The sequence below is a fragment of the Grus americana genome, chromosome 14 (genome assembly GCF_028858705.1).
Source record: "Grus americana isolate bGruAme1 chromosome 14, bGruAme1.mat, whole genome shotgun sequence".
In the NCBI taxonomy this organism is placed as follows: domain Eukaryota; kingdom Metazoa; phylum Chordata; class Aves; order Gruiformes; family Gruidae; genus Grus; species Grus americana.
This window is the reverse complement of record NC_072865.1, coordinates 5,817,503-5,839,959: the sequence shown is the minus strand read 5'-3', so window position 1 is coordinate 5,839,959 and position 22,457 is coordinate 5,817,503. Positions and strand designations below refer to the sequence as shown.

The 22,457-nt window shown below is 39.7% G+C and overlaps 1 protein-coding gene and 1 long non-coding RNA gene across 4 annotated transcripts in view; one reads left to right on the top strand and one right to left on the bottom strand.

The window, feature by feature from the left end:
- Nucleotides 1-4,206, bottom strand: part of LOC129212888 (uncharacterized) — a 31,329-nt gene extending 27,123 nt beyond the window's left edge. For 2 of the 3 annotated variants that reach the window (XR_008579315.1, XR_008579314.1), the window contains exons 1-2: nt 4,027-4,160; nt 2,632-2,715 (exon numbers count right to left, since the gene is read on the bottom strand). This is a non-coding gene — a long non-coding RNA (uncharacterized LOC129212888). Of the gene's footprint in view, nt 1-2,631; nt 2,716-4,026 lie in introns of all 3 variants that reach the window. The other variant, XR_008579313.1, reaches the window with a different exon arrangement.
- Nucleotides 4,207-4,223: 17 nt separating this feature from the next.
- On the top strand, nt 4,224-21,806 carry GFPT2 (glutamine-fructose-6-phosphate transaminase 2). Its single transcript, XM_054842067.1, has 19 exons — nt 4,224-4,336; nt 9,006-9,113; nt 9,757-9,855; nt 10,539-10,664; nt 11,193-11,251; nt 11,565-11,699; nt 13,188-13,249; nt 14,789-14,868; nt 15,159-15,276; nt 15,961-16,124; nt 16,644-16,739; nt 16,845-16,942; nt 17,286-17,406; nt 17,709-17,866; nt 18,004-18,118; nt 18,739-18,866; nt 19,562-19,729; nt 20,189-20,350; nt 20,940-21,806. Exons 1-19 carry the CDS (start codon nt 4,330-4,332, stop codon nt 20,982-20,984), a joined length of 2,049 nt encoding a protein of 682 aa, XP_054698042.1. The 5' UTR covers nt 4,224-4,329; the 3' UTR covers nt 20,985-21,806.
- The last annotated feature ends 651 nt before the right edge of the window (nt 21,807-22,457 follow it).

Genomic DNA, 22,457 nt, shown 5'->3' with positions numbered 1-22,457 from the left:
ATCCACAGACTTTTCCAAATGTTTCTTTTTCTCCCTGACACTTCCCATTAACTTATTTGCAGCTCCTGTTATGAGGAATTTACATCAAAAACTCAGGAAACCACTTAATGCTGTTTAAAACATAATGCTTTAGATGAATTATTACTAAATGTGCCTTCGTGTTTTTAAAGTATTTAAAAATCTGGTTAATTAGCCAGCTTGGTTTTACATCACACATGCTCATCGCGACAATCCTGCTGAAAAGACATCATTGAATTAAATCATGGTTACTTAGTTCTCAATCACAGGTATGACCGTATATTCACATTTATGTGTAACTCCTCCTAACACACATAATTTTTAGCATTTCAAAGACTGACAGTAATGAATGATGATTAACTCTCCCCTCTTCTCAAATGAAAAGCTGTTAATTACTATTATGTGCTTTTAAACTGAAAATACCAACTCCTTAGCCCCAGACAGATCATAGGCAAACAGCTAGTTGACACCTCCACTAAGAGAACCATCAATATAACAAACATCTCCTCTCCTTTGAACTTCTCAGCAGAAGAAAGGTGGTGCTGTCTTCACTTCCAAGGCACTTGCCCACCATCTTCAAGCCTCACTGTGGAGCTGAGATGGATGCAGAGGGCAGCCGGCTTTTGCTACGTAGCTGTGTCCTGTCCTGAAGCACGCAGGCACTATGCCCTGCACAGCCCGATCTCCTTCGAATGCCAGCAAGGTCAGCCCCTTACATTTGTTTTTTCTACACGTGAAATTCAGCTTTGCTGGAGTGACTCCTGGTTAACAGCAGTCACCGGTATCAGAGAGAAATCCAGATCAAGCTGGCAGCCCAAATATTCTTGAGAGCCTTGGTAGGGAATAACACTGTCCCATTTTGCTAAAATTTAAGTGATGGTGATGGGAGTGCTCAGCTTTTCTCAGTGTTTTAAAGATTTTTATTGGGAGGAATACATAAAAATTGCAGAAGTGCAGGAGTCTAGTTGAGGAGGATAATGATCTGTAATGTACAATGGCTGAATTCAGTGTCTCAACTTTCACATTTTGAAGCAAGAAAAACTCTTCAAGGGAATCCTTCCTAGTGTTCCTTTTCTCCAGTTTGTTCTTTCTTTCTTTTATATACATATAAAACTAAAATAATGAATTGTCATTGTTAATATAAGAACTTGTGCTGTGTATTCTAGTATGAATCTAGTAACAGGCTATTAGTTCTCAGAAAATGTAGTAGCCACTCCTTCAGCAGTCCAAAAAGGGTAATTTAAAAGGAGTTTTATAAGCCAGCCATAATCATAGAAGTGCTGGAGGGACCTCCATTTGGTCACCCACCATCCTTCACATTGTACACAGATCATTCACTTTAGTGCTGCCTCACGGCACAGGGTCTGCTCCAGCAGCATCACCAGGGAAAGGGCCATAAACCAGCCTCTGCCACCTGCTCCTCCTTTTTCCTGATATTTATCACAGTTCTTCCTTTTTGCAGTTCACATCCACTACTACTTTTTTCCTGCCCCTGTTTACTAATGAGAGTGTTTTTGTCCTTTTACACCCTGGGACAACTGAATTTACTGAAACCTCTCAGTAGGAAATTCAGTCCCCTTTGGTGTCTAGGATGGAATAGAACAAGGTCTTTAGATAGGTATCTCAATCTCTTGAATATGCAAATGGAGTTTGAAATATCTGTTCTTAAAATGCTGCTGGCTGCTTTTCAGGGCATAAATGCTGTAAGAACTCTCTCTGAGAGAGAGCCTAAGCATAAATCCTTCTTCTTTCCAACTACATCCTGAATGATTTTCATTGCTCCTTGCCTCTGCCTAATGGTGCCCCAGGCAACTTCCTTGTTACCTGACGCTAAAACAGCAATACAGTATTCTCCACACTGCACCCTACTATTGACTACTTCTATTTTTGATCACTTGTGCGAAGACAGAAAAAAGAAAGACGCAGCTGGGCAAAAACTCCAGATTTGTGTTCAGGCTTTCATGGGAAGTTGCACCAGTTGACCTCCTTGTTGCTTCTCAGATGTCTGTCTCTTATAGCATGAAACTGGCAACCTTCAATTTACAAACTCTTTTTTATTTTTTTTTAATGGTCGCCTGAGAAGAACACTTTTCCAGAACTTTTGTGTATTTTGGCTTTTAGACTTTAAAAAGTTTTAAGGTGAGGTGGGATCAGTTTGATCGTCTTATCTGAGTGCTGTAAGATCTGTCCCTTTAAGCCAAACAAATCCACCAGTAAATATAATTAGTGTATTCTCTAATGCACTTCCAAAAAGTCATCAAAAAGCCAAATGGCATCAGACAGATGAGTCTGGGAAGTGATAAGTTATCAAAGTGACACGTTAACCACTAATTAATGCAGTTCAGACTTGCAGTTGAGTCTCATTTTTGCTTAGTTTTCTCCCTGGGAATGTCACACGGAAACATTAAATGTCTTGCATGAATGAAATTTTGGGCTCTGACTTGTGATTTTTGGCAATTAGTATGGCAGTGATGTTAAAATAAATTCAAAAAAATTTCTTTCCTACTGTCTGCACCACTCATTAGTTAAAATGCATGTTGCACAGAGAGAAAAAACATTTATCTTTATTGTATATCACTTAATATAAATAGCAATGGTACTCAACTCGTATACCTGCAATTAGGAATCTTCTCTTTCATTTGGGCTGGACTGGGGGAAACAACATCACAGGTTGCTTCAGAGGAAGAGCAAAGTAACCTAAACAGACAAGACAAACAGGAATGGAGTGTCAAAATGACTTGTCTGATGTCACATGGCAGGTCAGTGACAGAACTGGGACTACAATGGTGACAAATCATGGGCCTGTTTGGTCTTATTCTGGGGGATGGGGGAGAGGAAAACAAAAGCGCTTTTTAGTGAGCATGGTTGCATAGCTGTTTCACACTGGCAGTAAAAAATACGCTTCATTTATCCCTTCTTATAAACTAAAGCAGAATTTCTAACACTATTTTCTTTAATTTTATGACTTGAAAAGACTTTAAATCTAGGGGTTTGCCTTAAAATTGAGACATAATTTCCCCTTCTCAAAGTGGCACAAACTTAAAAAAAATTTTTTTTTAGTTGAAATATTGATGTTCCAATCTTTATCCTTCATTCAACCTCTCCATCAAGAGAAGTCACAAAGTTTGAAGGAACCACTACTTTATGTAAATAATGAACTACAAAAAGAAACGCAAGAGAAAATGAGCCTTTAAGTTTCAGCTTAAATAAGATGCCTTGCGCTTGAGTTTCAATAACCCTATGTATGAGCTAATTAGGATCATCTCTATGAAATATTTTTGTACTTGTTAATAAGGAAGAAGAAACTATAAGAAGGCTGAATCATCATGAAACTATGTATTTTTAAAAACTGTTTGTTCAAATAGCGGCTTGAGCTACTTCTGTGAGCGCCTGCAGTCCCAGACTTTAAAAGTCACCGTTCCCTTTGCTCAGAGGAGGCTCCCTGAGATAAGAGATCACAAGTTTCTTTAGAAGAAGATAAAGCTCGAGCCTGCTGCATGGGTCACGTCTGCAGGACTGAACTGGCACTGAGATGCGTCCTGCAGATGATGCCGCCAGGCCAGGGCCTATGGCCTTCCTCACCCTCACAGCCTCTGCCCCCAGAAGAGAGCCCAGCCCGGGAAGGAAGAGGCTGGAGGAGGCTCCTGGAGCCGATGTGCAGTTTCTTTCTTGCCAAGTAAATGGAACAGACCACACAGAGTGACCAGGAGTTTAGCCTGCTACTGCAGGGAAAGGCTCTCCCTCAGGCAGCGGCCGGTGGCCCTTGCTTTTAGCCCTCGTTCAGCTGAGCGCGAACGCAGGTGCTCTCTGTCCTGCCTGTGCAGATGAAGTCAGCTGCTGAGCGTCTGTTTCTAAATGCTTGTGGCAGAAAAGGCTGGAAAACCGGGGGCATCTTCCCCTGCCAAGTTCGGCGCCTCCAGCCCGGCCATGTTTCCCTGACAGGACAGACTGCTTCGCCTCCCCTCCGGGCTTCTCCGTGTGTGGAGCCCTAGAGACCCCGCCACTCACCACAGCCCTCGGCGGCCCCTGGAAGAATCGAAGCGGGCAGACGTGGGCGGCTCCCGGGTCTGGGCTGGGCCGAGGGCAGGGCGCGAACCGCCGCGGCCCCCCGCCCCCGGGCCGCCTCCGCGGCGCGGCTCAGCAGCCGCTCGGAGCCCCGGGCGGAGCGGCCCTAGCGCCCGCTCCGCGGCCAATGAGCAGGGAGGCAGGGGCAGAGCTAGCCGCACTTATAAGAGCCGGGCCGTCCCCCGAGCGAGACCGTCGGGCGTGTGTCGCGTTTCTTGTCAGCGGGAAGGACCGTGTGGTGCCACCATGTGCGGTGAGTGACGGGGCCGCGGCTGCCGCCTCTCGCCGGCCGTCAGGGCCCGGCGGCAGCCCAAGCCCTCCGCAGCCCTTCGCCTTCGGAGCTGGGGGTTTCCGCCGGTCTCGGCGGGGGTCGCTGGTGGGAGAGAGGTGCCCGCGGACAAAGCGGGCTGTGCCCGGGTCCGGCCGCCTCTTCTGCCGGGGTGCGGGACAAGAACTGCTTTGTCCCCGGAGTGAGGGTGTGGGGCTGCCGGGGTCCCGGGGTGCAGAAACCCGCCGTCGCTGCCCCCCGCAGCGGGGTCGTTTGGGACTGTCTCCGCTGCATCCATTTTGTGGGGTGGGAAGAGGGAATGACCGGTTCTTGCGGTGATGGCAGGTAAAGGTAAAGCTCCTTCGTCCTTCCCCTCCTTCCAAGGAAAGGAGATGGCCTTTGTGTTCCCCACCGCCTCGCCTCTCTCTGTTCTCCGTGTCCGGCGGCTTGTCCCTAGGTCTTGGGATCGAAAACCGTCCCGTTCCCACCGCCCGGCTGCTCTGGGGGTGTCCCGGCGGCGTTGTTAACCTTTGCTCCTCCTGGTTCAGATGCCTCAGTGCATCGCTGCCTTGGCTGATGCGCTTGGCTTGGGCTTTCCTAATCCAGGACTAGGGTTTAGTTGGACTCGCTTGCCAACCGTGGCGATAGGAAGAGTTTGTGGGTTTCAAACAAAGGCTGTGAAGGAGCTTAATTCTTAGCTGATGTGACTTTATTCACCTTCTTTATCTCATAAAGATGAGATGGTGAAGATAATGCCTACATCGTGTGTACAATTGTTTAGATATGCTTTGGATCTGATTAAAAGCAAAGTGCGGGTTCAGAAGCTGCTAATGCAATGTATGGAGGAAATTTTACTGAAGCTACCTATCCCTTCACTAAAACCTCCTCTCAGGTCTGGAAGGATACTTCTGTTGAAAGCAGAAAAAATTGTGCTTGTATTTCTTAGCCATCATGAACAAAACCTCTTTTGTGAGGCACAGACTGAGAGCGAGTTGAGTTACTGCTCCCCAAAATGTACTTTCTGAGCTAGATATCTTTTCCCTGCCTCCACATCCTCTTTAATTATAACCTCAGAAAGAGCAAGGAGTCCAGTAAGCCTCTTCCACTTGAATGGAAACAGGAGGTGATATTGTTTGAGCTCCTACGTGACTCTCAGGTCGCTATCAATGAGACAAACTCAGTGTCTTCTAAACAAAACCCTGTCAGGTGAGAGACTTGCCTCAGTGCCTAAGCAAACCAAAGGTGTTGGTGGCAAGCGCTAAGCAGTGAGATTTGTCATGGTAATATCAAAAACTTAGCATATCTGGGCTGTATATTGATTGGGAAATGAGGGTGTTAACAGTGTTAACTGAGTTTGGTAAAACATCTGGCTTGGGGTGGAGTAACTGACTCAGTATGAAATGGCAAAGAGCAGCAGTTCATGAAGTGCAGTGAAAGTAGTGCTAGTTTTCCTTCCATCGACGTTTGGAGATGTGACATTTGTTATGAAAGATGTCCCATATCTTCCTTGCTATGCTGATCTTCTGTAGGAAATGTAGGATTGCTTTAGGCTGCAACCAACAGTTTCTAAATTACTTTTCTTGTTGTTTTTATTTTTGCATATCTTTCCAGGTTTAAGTGTTGAAAATATGTCCTGTTGTGTTTTCTCTGGCTTTAAGTAGTACATGAAGATTTAAACCCATTGTTTTCTGTTTTGAAAATACATAGGTCATTAAATACTGCCATAAACATGCTCTTTAGGAAACAAAGTTAAGATGTTACCACACTCACATGTAAGAAGATTTTTGGTGAATTCTTGCAATGGCAAGAGTTCTTGTGGGTTTTTCCTACCAAAAATACTTAGTGAACTTTTCCTCTTCTTGATACTCTGCTTGCAATCCTGAAAGGGAAAGGGGAAACTAAAGTCTCCATATGCCCATGAAGGAAGAGCCTTGCTTTCAGTGTCTGTGCCTGATTAAAGCTGGGTTTAGTTAATGTTGTAACAACCTTTTGTTTCTGTTTTGAGTATCTGGTTCTAAAGGTAAGCCATACGTGATTGACCAGGTTCATTCTTCTATTCAAACTCTGTAATTATGGAAAGTTACAAACTAGATTCAGCGTTCAAATCAAGAGAGCAATGTATGTATGACTTAAGAAAGTATTTCATTGCTTATGTTGTGCTGTCAAATAAACATTACCTTACTTGATACATATCACTTCAGTATTGCATTGGCTTAAAGAGTACTTGAGTCTTTCTTGGGGAGGAGAGATGCAAGCTCTGGAAATGGCATCTAATAGCTTGGGGAGGCCAGTATAAAGTAACTTGCGAGCATCACAAAACTCTCTTATCATGAGTATGATTCAACAAAGATTCAGTCCTATTGGTTTGCTTCCAGAAGGAATTAAGCTACAAGAAGTCTTTATCAAAAATTGTTTCTACATGAGTTGAGCAATGTGCTTTAAATCTAGCCAAAATGATGACTGAATAGGGAAGAAAATATGCAAGTGGGTAAATGATGAAATAGAAGAGTACTAGAGAAACAGTGCTGAGAGTAAGATTTATTTCTTTTAACTGAAAAAGTTTATAATATATTCCTTGAGAAGTCAGGCTGCAGCTATTGCTTTCATTGTAAATGGCCTCTGGTGACTTCTATGTCTTCTAATTCACGTGTGTGGAAGCACAGCTACAGTTCCCTGGAAACAAGGATCTTTTTAACAATTGCAGCACACTGGTAGCATTGTAGGGATGGTCCCGAAGGAAGGTTTTTCCTGGAGCTCTCTGTAGTCAAAGATGCCACATGGAACGTACAAGGCTGATGTGTCTTATACATTGTGAAATCTGGCCTAGAAAGTAGAGCTGAATCTGAAATGAGGTGTGTAGCAATGTTTTGGAATGATGTTGAGAAATTTGTGTTGAAGAAATTGAAGAATGCTGCTCTTGAGGTTTGTAGATAGAGCCAGAGAACGGTAAATATCTGTCTGGAAAAATGATCAACAAGCTCTCAGTCTAAGGTGACTGTATATAACCAGAGGCATTATTTTTCAAAGAGTCCATGAAAAACAGTATTTAGCTGTTCAAATTCCAAAATACTTCTTGAAATGCAACTATTGTCTTAATATCTCTATTGATGTTGGACACTCTAGAAATAATTAGCCTGGGCTCCTCATACATCTCACTTCAGTAGCAGAAAAGCATTTTTCACCCTTTAATCCTTCCAATCTAAATTTAGAGACCAATGTAATAGTCTTTTAGTCTCCCTGTCAAATCAACAGTATTAATGGCTTAAAACCAGTGGAGTAACTGAATTCACAACAATATTTATAAGGGAGATTTATTGGTGTATCATTATAACAGCTTCTTCACTACAGCCATTTACAGTTCAAAAGCCTTAATTGAAGGGGGAAGAGGGTGTTAAATTTCAAACAAAGGCTTTCTCTATTTAAAACACTTGCTTGTCTGAACTGCTTATCTGTGAGCTCTTAAAGTCTGGGTTTTGCTAACTGTAGTCTCCAGTCCTGACTTGTTGCATGGAGAAACTGTTGAAGCAGTGAAATTAGGCGTTAATGTTTTGTTGGGGTACAGATTTGGGAGACTTAATAAAAGGGCCTGACCTAACCTTATAAATGCGAAGTCCCAGGAAGAGCAGTAGGCAGACAAAAAGAATGGTTGTGTTTTCCTTTGCAGATGACCTTTCTATTATACCTTTTCGAAAGATAAAGTAACATCCCCCAAACTCCTTTTAATGAAAAAATGCTTGTGTAATTTTGCATTCAAAAAAAAAAAAAAAGGGTTTGCCAACCCAGAACCCCCAAAAGCCGCTTCTTGGTTGATGACTGGCCTATTCAAGAAAAGAGGAATCGGACTTGCAGACTCTTCCAGGCTCTGTTTGCCGAGTAGGCAAAGAGTGAGTTCATGTCTTTCCTATGATCTCCCTGTAACAGTTGACCTGAGTAACACGGGGCAAGCAAACGGATCTTATGTCTCCGTTGAGTTGGGTTTGGCAGGCAGCATTGTGTGGAGGCAGCGCAAAGGGTGAATGCTTGTTTTTTGGGTGACCCTGTTTTTGTATCTTCTGTTTCTTTCCTTTGTTGTCCTATCCTTTTGACTTCTGCCCTTTCTTTGTGTGTTCTTCTCTGTTCTCTTCCTGCTGAAGTGACTGTTGTATACGGGATTAAGCTAGAGCCTTTCAGAAGTAGATGTTGTGCCTAGTACCTACCCGTGGGTATTTAAGGCCATGACTTTGATTACAAAAGTCTCCTTGTGTTAGTACTGGTGAATATATTCCTTCTTTGAATGTCTAGTTTTAGACGTGGATATGAAATAGATCACAATGTTCCCATTTTCAGCTGTGGTTTTCATGAAAAGTAGAATTTTTTTAAGCTCTCTCAACTGTTTAACTCTTGGTGGGTAATATGAGGAGAGCAAAACTGTCCAGGAAATCACATGTGTTGTGTGCTGAAAATGAGGGTCCCGATTCCTTTATTGTATTTGAACTCTTTCCATCTAAAAACCCAGAACTGTACTAAATGGGAGGTTGGGTCTCCCTAGGACCTCTCTGCGATACTGGTTTTAAAGGGTTTTAAACTGAGTGTGAAGGGATGCAAACTCTACCAAAAAAAAAAAAAAAAAATCTTTGCTTCTTGTTTTCACCCTTCCCCTTTTCTCTTTAAACAGGAATTTTTGCTTATCTAAACTACAGAGTGCCTCGGACTCGAAAGGAAATATTTGAAACCCTGATAAAAGGATTACAGAGACTGGAATACAGAGGATATGACTCTGCAGGTATGTAAACTAACTCACCAAATTAATTTTAGCTCCCAGTAGCTACCTATGTGAGTTTTTGGGTGCTTTCAACTTCTGTGTGTTGGATTTTTCTTTCTTTTTTTTTTTTTTTTTTTAATCCTGCAGATTGAAAGATCAGAACTAATTACCTTGATTATAAGAGTTTCTTCAACTTTTCTCAGGACTTTAAATCGGGTGTTTAGCTCTGTAATCAGATGGTGGTTGAGGTTTAGTACACATAAGAAAAGCAAGCAAGGTGTGAGGAAGACAACCTCCGGACAGGGTCATGTAGTTTGTGCCTCAGCCTTCTTTGTGCATGTGAGTCCCGGTGAAAGGATGAGGAAGATTAAACTTGTCTTTAAATTTGAGTTGACTAATTTAATTGAGCAAAATATATCAGACTGTCCTCAAGCAAAATTTGAGATGGCTCATGTAAATTTTCATCTGTGCAGTAGATATAGACTTAATCTAGTTTGATTTGAACATACACAGCTCTAGCGACAGACTTCAAGTATATCACTTTGAAGGATCATTTAAAAATAATTGTTTCACTAGTGTGTGATTGTCTGTATTTTCTCAGCCTTTTTTTATCCAGCGTATTTCATGCTTTAAATAACACTTGTGACTCTGTCCTGTACTATAGGAGTGGCAATTGATGGAAATAATAATGAAGATAAAGAAAGGTTCATCAAACTAGTTAAGAAAAGAGGAAAAGTAAAGGCACTGGAAGAAGAGTTGTACAGTAAGTGTCTTAAAAATTACCCCTTTACATTGGCCTCCCAGTCAGATAATATCTGCATCTCAGCAGAAAGTCAGACCATGAAATTACAGTTATGATTTTGTACCACAAAAAACTGTATTGTGTAATCCAACGGCATTTAAATTGTTTGTGCCCCCCAAATCTGCACTTGAAAAGCAAGCTGATCTTTAGGTATAGTGCTGTGAAATTATCAGTCTACTCTCCCCTCTTGTAATTGCTTCTTTGTTGAAGACCTGGGGTCCCTTGGTGCTTTACTCGGATGATTTCTGTGCTTGGGAGCTGAAACATCAGAACATGGACTCTGACAGAATTTACAAGCATTTAAGCATCTGGCTGTCATCACAATCTGCTTTATGCAGTGCTTCCATCTGTGAAGAACTGAAGTAGTGTTTTAATACATTTACGTTATAATTTGTAGTTATGTGGTCTTTTAGTCTAGATGTTAGTATTGGCTGAAAATGCTCGAGTCTTGGCAAACAAAGTTTTAATCACAGTAGTTTGAACTATCTAAAGTGTAATGTCAAGAAAGCAAATGGTTTAAAAGAAAGCGAGAATATAACTTAGATTTTTGCCTGTAGGAATTCTCTTAGTGTTTTACTAGTGGTGTATGTGTGAGAGAGAGACTCAACTTTAAATATTCAGTAAATTGAATTTTTTGTGTATAGAACAAGATGACCTGGATTCAAAAGCGGATTTTGAAACGCATTTTGGAATTGCTCATACTCGCTGGGCGACCCATGGAGTACCAAGTGCAATAAACAGTCACCCTCAGAGATCAGATAAAAGGAATGGTACGTAATCTCTACAGCACTCTGGAACTGTATGAGTCTGAAATGGTTGAACCCACATAGTACGTATGTACTCTCTTACTAGTGTTATGGTATCTATTTTGTATTAGGGCTAAGCTGTTGCCACTTTATCTAGGTTAGATAAATAGCCACTGTAAAAGATTAATGAGATCTGTTTTCTGAAAATTGATGGAAGTTAGTCAAAGGACAGCATTCTTGTTTTAAAATGTAAGTTCATTAATATTGTCTGGGCTGGAAAAGGGAGACTTCATATGGTTTTTCACTTGAGATGGCTTGGTACTATTCTACTGGATGTACTTTAAAATTGTCTTGATGATTTGGAGCAACCTTCATGCGCCTTCAGAATTTGCAAGATTCTGCTTTCTGTTGTCCATGTTATGATAAACTGTAAGTCTGAAAGCTATAGTAGGTAGTTTCTAGTGTACTTCTAAACTTTTCCCTCTAATTTTGTATTCTGAGTTAAATATTTTAATTTTCCATTACTGATGGATTTTTTTTTTTTCCTTTTAGAATTTGTTGTTATCCATAATGGAATCATCACAAATTATAAGGACCTGAGAAAATTTCTGGTGAGTCTGTGGCAACTTGATTCTCAAACAAGAAAGTAAATGGCCCCACCAACTACTGTCAGGTCTTTCATGACTATGTTGGAATCTGAATTCAAGTTTCTTGATATCATACTACATGTCTTATTACAGTATTTCTGGAAGAGTAAGCTATGAGAGGCTGAGTCCTTATATAGTGATATATATGCACTAGTCTGGTGTAAGACTCCAAGGAGTCTGTCTTACTGTGCAGTTTCTGGTGGGAGACAGTTTAAAGGCTCTTTGCAGTTTCTTGCCTGAGGATGAAAACTTTATACTCTTCTATATGATATTTCAGGAGAGCAAAGGCTATGAATTCGAATCTGAAACAGATACAGAAACGATCCCCAAATTGATCAAATACATGTATGACAACAGAGAGAGCGAGGACACCAGTTTTTCAGCCTTGGTGGAAAGAGTTATTCAACAGTTGGTAAGTGGGAAGTTCCTTTTTTTCTGTCCTACGGTATAAGTTATTTGTGAGGTTCCTTAGTAGTCTGCATTTATGCATTTAGATCCTCTGCAGGAGTCCTTAGAATGTGCTGCAAATAACACTTTTGGCCTCTAAACAATGCTTAATAGACCAAGAAATTAGATTAAAAGTTTGGAAACTTCAAAGTCTTTTCAAAAGTAAATCTTTAAATTGCATTAGCATTGGAGTTTGGATTCTTTTTTTTTCTTTTTTCTTTTTTTTTTTTTATTAAAGGAAGAGGTTATCACAGGGTGGTTTGGTTTTTTTTTTTTAGTGAAGCAGCTTAATTAAAATAAATTGTAGGACTTGGGGGGTTGAAATGTCTCAAAGGGCAGTGTGTTCTCAAAGGCTATTCTGATCATGTTAAAACACTGCTGTGATTCAAGTTTGTCTAATAGTATGCCTTGGCTCCCGTATTTGGAAATAGATCTAACAAGGTGTACTGGTTCATGACGTATCCTAAACTGTGAAGTGGGAATCTACTGTTACTTAGTATGTGAATGCATAAAAACTTCGACAGATGCATTTCAAACTTGGAGAAAGCTTGCTTTGTTTCCTCCCCCAGTCTCCGGGCAGATGTTTTCCCTCCTCTTCCTGCAGTTTCTTACACTTTTTTCACCTCCCTGTTTTCTCTAAAGCAGCTCTGTGGGATTTCCCTAGAGCAGGGCTGGAATACACACGAATTAATGGCCTGTATGGGTCAAGAGGGAATAGTGGTGCAGCCACCTTGTTGAGGGCAAGGGTGATTTCACCCCACCACAGAACAAGAGTGGAGCAGTCTCAGCAGAGTCCCTGTGAGAGTAGGAAATGTGACCATCTCTCTTCTGTTTGCAAAGTGGGGGGCCTTTTGCTCCTGCTTTTGGAATACTCCTCAAGTTTGCAAGCGGCGCTAATAGTATAGAGTGGTCAATTGTGTGTTCTTGGTTTTGTTCTTGTGTTGTGGGGTTTTTTTTGTTTTGTTGTTTGGGGGTGGTTTTTTTTTGGTGGAAGGTGTTTTTCTTTTAAAATACATGAGTGAGAATTTGCTGCTTAAACTAGAAGCTGTAACTCCAAAATTTTAACTGAAAATGTATAATAAAATGGAGCTACATGCACGTTCTTATTAAAAGTCTTCCTAAAAGTAAATGTCTAACAGTTTTCATGTTGATTACGAGTAACATCTCAGAGATGTTCTTAACCCTTGCATTAGAAGAGCCTTTATAAAGAGAGGCTAAGTGCTCACTTCCTGATCGTTCAGCTGTTGCACTGTTACGTGCCTGTTAGCTTGTTCTGCTCCTGACCAATTCCTTTAAAGGTGCAGTCTGCCCTCCAGGAAGGGATTCCTGATAATAGTAAAGAGCTTCCCTTCACAGCCTCCTCAGGAAGAGGGGCCTCAGTTTAATGAGGTGCATCTAATTGAGATAAGTTGTTTAGGATTTTTTTTTTCTCTTCTGTTTGCATGGTTTCCAGGAAGGTGCTTTTGCATTGGTTTTTAAGAGCATCCATTACCCAGGTGAAGCTGTTGCTACCAGGTTAGTAAAAGTCCATTTTATACATAATTCATGCTTTTTTAGGTTAAAATAAATGCTAACATCCCTTTTAAAAAAGGCTACTAGAATACCGATGTTTATAGTGCTTAATTAACCAAAACTCAGAAGGTAGGTAGCTGCACTAGTGGAATCCTTGTGAAGTGCACCAAAACTCTGCTGAGCATCTCTTCAACTGACTATTAAATGTAACTTAATTTGAGCTGTACTGACTGCAGGTCACAGAATTTCCAGAGACTTGTGTTGATTCTCTATAATCCTCATTTTTATTTAATAAATTAGCTGTGACTACTTTTTGAAGATGCAAAGACAGTAGTGGAGAGTAATCAGATGATGTTTTCTTGTTTCATGCAAATACACTTTCGGTTGGAGATCGTCTAAATGACGCTCAGGAGAACGTACCCACTGACAAACTCATTCCCCTAGTCTGTCCTTTTCTCTGTTACAGTGTGTCAATAAAGAATCTCTGCATATCTTCGATTTCTAAAGTTGTATTAAGAGTGTGCTAACATTTCTCCTGTATTGAAAAGGGGAGGAAAGGGTATGGTTCAATTTTACTTCACATTGAATAAAGACTGAGAGAAATATGTTCAGGTTGGCTAAAATGCCATCACACTAATAGGTTATACAAATAGTCTTCTATAGCCGTCATAGCGTTTATGAGGGGTTTTTTCTGTATAAGTTCTACATTTATTTATGACTTGGAAAACAACTTTCAGGAAATAGAAAGATATTAAAGTAGCAAGTGAAGTAGCAGTGGGAATAAAGACTGTTTTATACTACAACCAAAAAGCCCATTGCTTCTGTGGTCTGAAATGAGACTATGTTAAAATTGTGAAAACGCCAACTGTAACTGGAGAACATCTGAAATGAACTATTCTATATGTGGTTCGGGTTTGGGTTTTTAGGAGTGAGGGGATTAAGAGAAGCTAAATTTGTAATCTGAGGTGTTGGGGGGGGTAAATTACTCTTTTATTCCTGTGAGAGAGAGAGATGTATTAATAAACTCTTCAATATGATGGCATGTGACCCATATAATTAAAAAATGATCTTTAATATTCTACAGTTTCAGAGGTGCGGTTGACACTTCTGAGTTTAAAAGGCTAAAGGGTGGAACAGTATTTCAATAGTAAAGAGAGCTAAAGCTTATTGCTGGCTCACTTCAGAGGCAGAGTAAGTTTTGTTTAGGAACAATATTCAAACTGGTGCCTGTGCTAAGCTGTTTTGTGATTACTGGAAGGAAAACAACTAGTTCATATATATTTTCCTCTACCTGGGTGTAATTCACGGGGAAAGAATCACCAAGGCATATGGTGCTTATTCATATAATAATATTTAGCAAATCTTACAGAAACAAACGAAGTTTATATAACTCCTGCCATGTAATGGCTTTAGGATCAGGGTTGAGGAGGATCTTCCTACTTAGGAAGCTAGAAGGGATGTTGTCTTTCAACTGCACAGATCTCCTTTGACTTCTTCCTACGCACCTTTTTCTTTATAAACTTGTGTGGTTTTCCTTTGTAGGAGAGGGAGTCCTTTGCTCATTGGGGTTAGAAGCAAGTACAAGCTCTCCACTGAACAAATTCCTGTTCTATATAGAACATGTAAGTTGATAAATCCAATTACATTATTTTTAAGAGCTAAAATTATTGTTACTTTATGAATAGAAATCAGGTTAATTGGTCTTTGTACTATAAAACTACCAGCTGATGCCCCAAATAGCTTCTTAGCGGAGTATATTCTATTTTTATACTACTGAATGCGTAGTTTGTATAAAAGTTCCATGCCCCTAAAATATTCTTGTAACTGTGATGCCTTGAACCTGTATAGTCTGTAATCTCTAACTTGAACAGATCTGGTTTTGCATTTATAAAGTGTCGCATTTCTTTAATAGGCGACATTGAGAACGTGAAGAAAATACACAGTTCACGGATGAAAAGACTGGACAGCTCTACCTGCCTTCATGCTGTTGGGGATAAGGCAGTAGAATTTTTCTTTGCTTCAGATGCAAGGTAGTAAAAGTACTTAACGCTTCTCAAAATACGGTTTTTGTTTAGAAGTGAGATAGTTCTGGAAATCTTATGCTATCTTGCTGCTGTACCATTGTTTTCTGATAGGATAGCTTCTAATCCAGGTAACTTCATAAAGCTCACAGGCTGAGGTACTTGGAAAAAAATGGAGGCTTGAACTGTAAATATCTGCCAATTACCACCCTCTATGTAAAATGAATCCTGTATAGGAGGGGAAGTTTGGTACAAATAACCAAGTATTGGAGCAGACAGACTATAGGTTAGTCTGTGTTTTGGCATTTTAATCTAGCTATCAGAGGAGGAAATAGTGGTCTTGTTCCAAACTTAGCAGGAACCTGGACATCAGGTACACATTTGTCTCTTTCAGAAGCAAGATCCTGACCTTAGGGGTCCATCCGAGACCCTGGAAGGTAAGATCGGATCAGCAGAAACTTGCTGATGCGAGGTGCTGTGGTTCTTGAGCCTTCTGCTCTGAGTTCCTGTTAAAGTGCAGGAGGAGCAGCAGATGGAGCCATTTCCTTTAAGATGGCTCTGTCTGTAGTTCTATCCAAAAGGAAGATAGAAGTGAGGCTAGAAGTGCAGTGTGGCATATTTAATTGCTTTGAGGAGTGCTGCTCCAACTCTTACTGACATGTCAGGTTTGTCTTGCTTTTGGTTTTTCTGTAGTGCTATCATTGAGCACACCAACAGAGTAATTTTCTTAGAAGATGATGACATCGCAGCAGTAACTGATGGGAAGCTTTCAATTCACCGTCTCGAGCGTTCAGCTAGTGATGATCCTTCCCGGGCCATCCAAACCTTGCAGATGGAATTGCAGCAAATCATGAAGGGTGGGTTGAAACATCTGTAATTGAGTATCATCAAAGATGGATAGTTACTGACTGTGTAGTAGATAAGGCAGGAAACTGCTAATTTGTTGTGAAAATGACCTGATATTTAGGCTGTTTGTACTGGGAGCTGACAATTCCAAGCTTAAAGACCAAGGGAAGGTCTTTAAGCCTTGGAAAAATCCTAGATACTTCTATTCATCTCAATATTGAGTGAATATATAATTAACGTTAACATGTTGTCGTAGCTGTTGGCAAACTTCTCGTGACTGTGAACTAAGAACTGAAATGGAATACAGAAGTTTCCTTAAAAAGGAAGTTGGTTACCTTGTCAGTGTTGGGAAACAAAGCCAACCTAATAGAGCGAGCTACCAATTCCTCCTTTCTTCCTAAGCTTTTGTTTAAGCTAACACAGTCAAATTAGCTTGCTACCACAGGTCGTCTTAAAAGTCATCTCTTTGTAACTGTAATAGACTTCAAATAACAAACCTAAGCATTAGTATGTAATGTTTTTCTAAACAGGTAACTTCAGTGCATTCATGCAAAAGGAAATTTTTGAACAACCGGAATCAGTTGTCAATACGATGAGAGGCAGGGTGAATTTTGAGAGCAGCACAGGTAATTCAGAACAGGCGTGCAAGCTGCACAAAGCCTGCAAATTTTGAACATGTTAACTAGAAAATAAAATACACCATTTATATATGCCTGTTTGTTTGTTTACAGTTCTGCTGGGGGGCCTGAAGGATCATTTGAAGGAAATCAGAAGATGCCGAAGACTCATCATTATTGGCTGTGGGACCAGTTATCATGCCGCAGTAGCCGTATGTTTGGCCTTAGCTGAAATGCATGTATAACTCCTAGTTGCTGGGTTTTCAGATAACAACTCTTCATCTGCTTTTCCTTCTATACCTCAAACTTTGCTTTTCATGAGGGGTCTCACCCTTTTATTTAGTTTTCCTTTGTGCTGCATTCTTTATTAATACTTTACTGCTGTTACCTACCATGCTAGAAATTAACTTTTTTCACCTTACCTTTTGAAGCTCTTGTGAGCTGTAATTATCAAATTTTGTGATAAGAATCCATTTAGATTATATCTGACTCCTAAGCTGTAAATACTTTTATGGGTGGCAATATTAACAAATATTGTGTGCTGCTTGATTATAGACTCGACAAGTATTGGAAGAATTAACTGAATTACCAGTGATGGTGGAACTTGCTAGTGACTTCCTGGATAGAAACACGCCTGTATTCAGAGATGACGTGTGCTTTTTTATAAGTCAGTCAGGTGAGATGCATTTACTGTTTGTCTTCAGTTGAGTGAGAACTAGAAAAAATTTTAAAAGCCAATGATTTACTACTTTGTGCATGTTGCAGAGGAGGAGGATGGCTATTGGGCCAGATTTGTCTTGAATGACAGTTTCTTTCAGACTCGCTTCAAATATATAGACAATGAGTGTTTTCAGTTGCATTTTGCATTGTGTAGGTGTGGATGCAATTATTTAGAACACACTTGTGTAGAATTTTATGCTTTTCAGGAATCATTACTGTCCTCTGTCAGCCTGAAGTCAAGATGTAAATGTTTTCCAGGTGAAACTGCAGATACGCTTATGGCCTTGAGGTATTGTAAAGAACGTCGTGCTCTAACAGTTGGCATCACAAACACAGTTGGAAGCTCGATATCCAGGGAGACTGATTGTGGTGTACACATCAATGCAGGACCTGAGATAGGTGTGGCAAGCACAAAGGTAATTGCTCTTCAGTGTTTGACTTTTCATACTTCACCTCTGTGGAATCCAATTAAAATTTTAATTGTAGCACTTCAAGCTGAGATCATACTAACTCTCTGCAGACTTAGATGCTAAATATTTTGTTTTGTCTGCAGGCTTATACCAGCCAGTTCGTGTCTCTTGTAATGTTTGGCCTAATGATGTCTGAAGACAGAATTTCCTTGCAGAAAAGGAGACAGGAAATCATTAGTGGACTAAAATCATTGCCAGGTATATTGACATTTTGGGTTTGAGGAGGGATAGAGGATGTTGTTTAATGGGCAATATAAAATACTACTCGAGGATGTTTCTTCCTTATTTAAGTTTCACTCCCCCCCTCCTCCTGAAAGGTAGACAATAGGAGAAAAATGGACCATTCGTTTCTACAATAATTGCCAATTTTGCAAGTACCCTTTCAAGCAACTTGGCAGGAAGATCAGAGTTTTCATGGGTTGGATTTTCTAATTACAGTAAGGTAGTTTTGTATGAGAAATATTACTTGATCTCCTAAATTGATGATTTGAAATTTTTAAAGCCTTTCACTTTAAATCAGGATAGAGAAAAGGAACTAATTCAAAGTGACTTTAAAACGGATGTTCACAACTTCCTTTAGAAATACAAATGAGGTGTATGAACACTGCTTAAACCAATAGTTGCTTAAAATTGTTACTGTAAATAAGGCTGGAGAAAACATCCTTAAACTGCAGTCAAAGTTGCAAAGATGCAAAGTTAACAGTTGAATTATGTGAAGCCTATTTGTTGTAATAGATCATTAGAACATCCTACTACAAGCAAACTGTTTTTTCCAATTAAAAAAAAAATTATACATGCTTTTTTTTGTGCCCCAATAGAGATGATTAAAGAAGTCTTGTCTTTGGATGAGAAGATACATGATTTGGCTCTTGAACTGTACAAACAAAGATCACTGCTGGTTATGGGTCGTGGATATAATTATGCCACTTGTCTGGAAGGAGCTCTGGTAGGAACCTCTCAATATTGTTGGATGTTATTTAAAATGAAATTTTGTGGCATCTGCAACATAGTTTATTTCTAATATTTCATTACAACTTAATTCTGCTGCAGTAAAACTGCTACGTGTAACAGAGAACATTTAGTCCTGTTGAATCGAACACATACATAAGGTGAACCTGGATACGATATCAATTTCTTGTTTCTTTTGCATAGTAAATGCAGTGTTTAACGAGTATTTTAAAAAAGCCCAAACAACTTAAAATGCTGACCCACTTGAAAATAACATCAGAAAAACACAGTGTGCTGATATTCAGATGAGATGTCTGTGTAAGAAATGCATAAATTATGTTATGAATGTCCTGGTAGAATAGACACATATCCATCTCTCACAGAGGTTTGAAGTGTTAAACATTAACTGTATTAACCACAGTTATGCTGGGAGTTCATTTCTTAAGGTTCCTGTTGATTACTTCATATCTCTGTCTGCAAATGCATGGGCAGGCTCTGCTTCCAGCAGCAGCCTGCTAGAAATCCCAGCAGACAAGCTCATCTGTTTTTACTATTAACTGATCTTTGAAAATACCAACTTGATGCCGTATGTCTGTATTTAAGCGGCAGATGTACAGCCTTGGTGTTCTGCTTCTTGTGGCTTTTATTTCTCATCTGATTTATTAGTAACTTGATGGCATTTGCTTTTTTTAGAAAATAAAAGAAATCACCTATATGCACTCTGAAGGCATCCTGGCTGGTGAACTGAAACACGGGCCGCTAGCCCTAGTAGATAAACAAATGCCCGTTATCATGGTGATAATGAAGGATCCTTGTTTCACCAAGTGCCAGAATGCTCTGCAACAGGTCACTGCTCGACAGGTAAGCTGTTCAACTAGTACAATGTCATAGGGAAAGAGATTGTGCATGTTGTATTGCTGCTGACTGTGCCTCAGAAAAAAGGATGTATTGGTGAAGGGTGGTTTGTTGGTTTTGGTTGTTTGGGGTTTTTTCCTAATTATTAAGTTATAAATAAGACTATATGTGCATTGTAGGTTGTCATTACAGGTTAACACCAGTAGTGAAAACTTACTGCATGTGGGTTGTTTAGATTTTTTTTTTTGCTTGTTTTGATGCAAATAGAATAAAGTTACAACTCCACAGGGTGAAAGCATTCAAGTCTCACAAAACAGTGAATGACAAAAGTCGTTATGCAAGACTGGCAGTGTCTTTGTTAGCTACCTGAGCGTCTTTGAGCATACTACAGGCATGCTGTGAACCAATACTTCAAAGCAGTTCTAAGCCAGCTCTTAATGTAACACTGCAAAATTTTATTTTCAGGGTCGTCCAATCATTCTGTGTTCTAAAGAAGACACAGAAAGCTCAAAATTTGCCTACAAAACCATTGAGCTGCCTCATACAGTTGACTGCCTTCAAGGGGTCTTGAGTGTTATTCCTCTCCAGTTGCTTTCATTCCACCTGGCTGTTCTCAGAGGATATGATGTAAGTGCTTTCTATATTTAGCACTCCAGTTAGTGCAGTTTTGAACTTCCTCCTACCAGTGTTATGTGGCATATCTAACCAAGAACTATGATAATAGTTAGCGGAGCTTATAGTGACTGTGGTAGTAGAGGTGGCATTTCAGTGCCAGTTCTTCAGCTTTATATTTTTAATTGGTATCCTTCAAAAAAAAAAAAAAGATTATTTGCTTAGTTTGATTAGTTAGAGTGCAGATAGGATTTTTTCAGAGAACTAAATCTTAAAACGCGATATTGCACTTTAACCTAAAATAGTTCAGTGCTTTGTACAACTTAGCTTATTGATGCTAGGTGTGTCAGTTTGATAATGACGACTGCTTTGGAAAGGTACCCTGGGCAAAACAAATATGTATTTGTTAGGAGGGTTTTGGAAGCAAGGATGAGTTCAACAGTGAATCATTATCTACAGATCTATGGTCTCTTGTGTGTGTTAATGTGTCTAGAATAAAGCAGAACTCATTAGGAAGCCTAAAAAAAGCACACTAAATGAACTGTCAAATGCGGAATGTCAGTATTACTCTGTCATATACTGAAAGTCTGTCTCTTCATTCTAGGTGGACTTTCCAAGAAATTTGGCCAAATCTGTTACTGTAGAATAACAGCCAAGAACAGCCGATGTTTTTGTCACCAGACCTCTGAGTTACACTTGTAGAAATGTGTTGTTCTGAATTGGTAGGTACACATTTTTCTAAAGAGAATGACAGTGCTAACTGGAAAGTGTCAGAAGGATTTATCTTGCAGCTTTAAAAGCTTTTGATGTGCCTTGTACCCAAGTGCTTTTGCTCACAGCAAATATTCCTCTTAAGTCCTGAAATTGCCAAAGGAGAAGATAAAAATTGTTTACACATGGTATACTGAATGAACTTTTCTACTGTGCAATATATATATACAGCTCTCTTCAGAGTAACTGTGAACGTTTTTTTAGCCAACACTACTTAACTAGTTTTAAAGATATAGTATTTATAACTACAATTGTATAGCTTTTTTAAGTTATTTTTTAGTACATTGCTTATTTGTAGCATTGTTAATGCTCAGAGTGTAAATACTGAGCATGTTGATACTTGTGTACAGTTGTTAGGGTTTTTTTTTTTCCTACTTCAGCCTCAAACGGGGAATCTGTTTTCCCTCTTCCTCCCCAGCTTCCCCTCCCCTCTTTGCATCTGTGTTTTGTATTTAACCAGTCTTTTGCAAAGCTCTTCTGTTGCTGTAAATTCCTGGCTATGTTTTAAATTTGTTTCTTTCAACTAATTATTTGAAAAGTCAGAGCAACTTTTTTGTTTTGTATGCCACCACAGCTCTTATTTGCGTAACATGTACAGTGCAACAAAATAAGGGAACTGGATGTCTTTCAAGTGATATTTCTGTTCGAAGAGTGTACAATGAAATTACAATGCAATTAAAAGATTATATAATTCTTCTTATTTTGTGGTTTGTTTTGGGTTTTGTTTGGTTGGTTTTTAACTCGATGACCCCTCATCCCAGGGTGAACACAAGTACAACACTGCAGTACTCTGATACAAGTAGAAGAGACAGTGTCTTCTGTCTTGCCTAAATCCTGGTATCAGAGTTCTTTCATCTGTTCCTTGGGTTAGTTCTTTCTGTGTCACACAGGTCTCCCAGGTAGGCACATCCTTACTTATCCAGCAGCTGTGTTTCAAAATAATGTGTCAGGTTTGAGTAGTTTGCTCCATATCACTATTGTTCTGACACACATGAGTACAGGATAATTGAATTTGGTGACTGTTCATCACAATGTTTTGCCAGACATGAACTGATACAGCAGCGTAATCTCTGATTGTAGCTCCTACTGTAGTTCACACCAACCATTGATTAAACCTTTGTATTTTACCTTCTGCTGAGGTAGGTGAATGTGGGAAGAAATTTCCTGCAGGTGAAAATAGCAGCTGTGTCTGTATTTTTTACATGTGTTGTTTATGGTCATAAAGTTGTCTCCCTGGCTAAGAAAAAAATTGCCATAAACTTGCATTTAATAGAGTATCTAAACCACAGATACTGGAATGTATATATATAAAAAAACCCTACACCTTATACCAGCAAATAAGAGAATACTA

What these genes read in the sequence shown, in the direction of transcription:
- GFPT2 (XM_054842067.1), top strand. An exon ending in TTCTTTGCTTCAGATGCAAG is followed by an intron (nt 15,277 to 15,960) that starts GTAGTAAAAGTA and finishes GTTTTTCTGTAG; the next exon opens with TGCTATCATTGAGCACACCA. An exon ending in AACAGGTCACTGCTCGACAG is followed by an intron (nt 19,730 to 20,188) that starts GTAAGCTGTTCA and finishes TTTTATTTTCAG; the next exon opens with GGTCGTCCAATCATTCTGTG.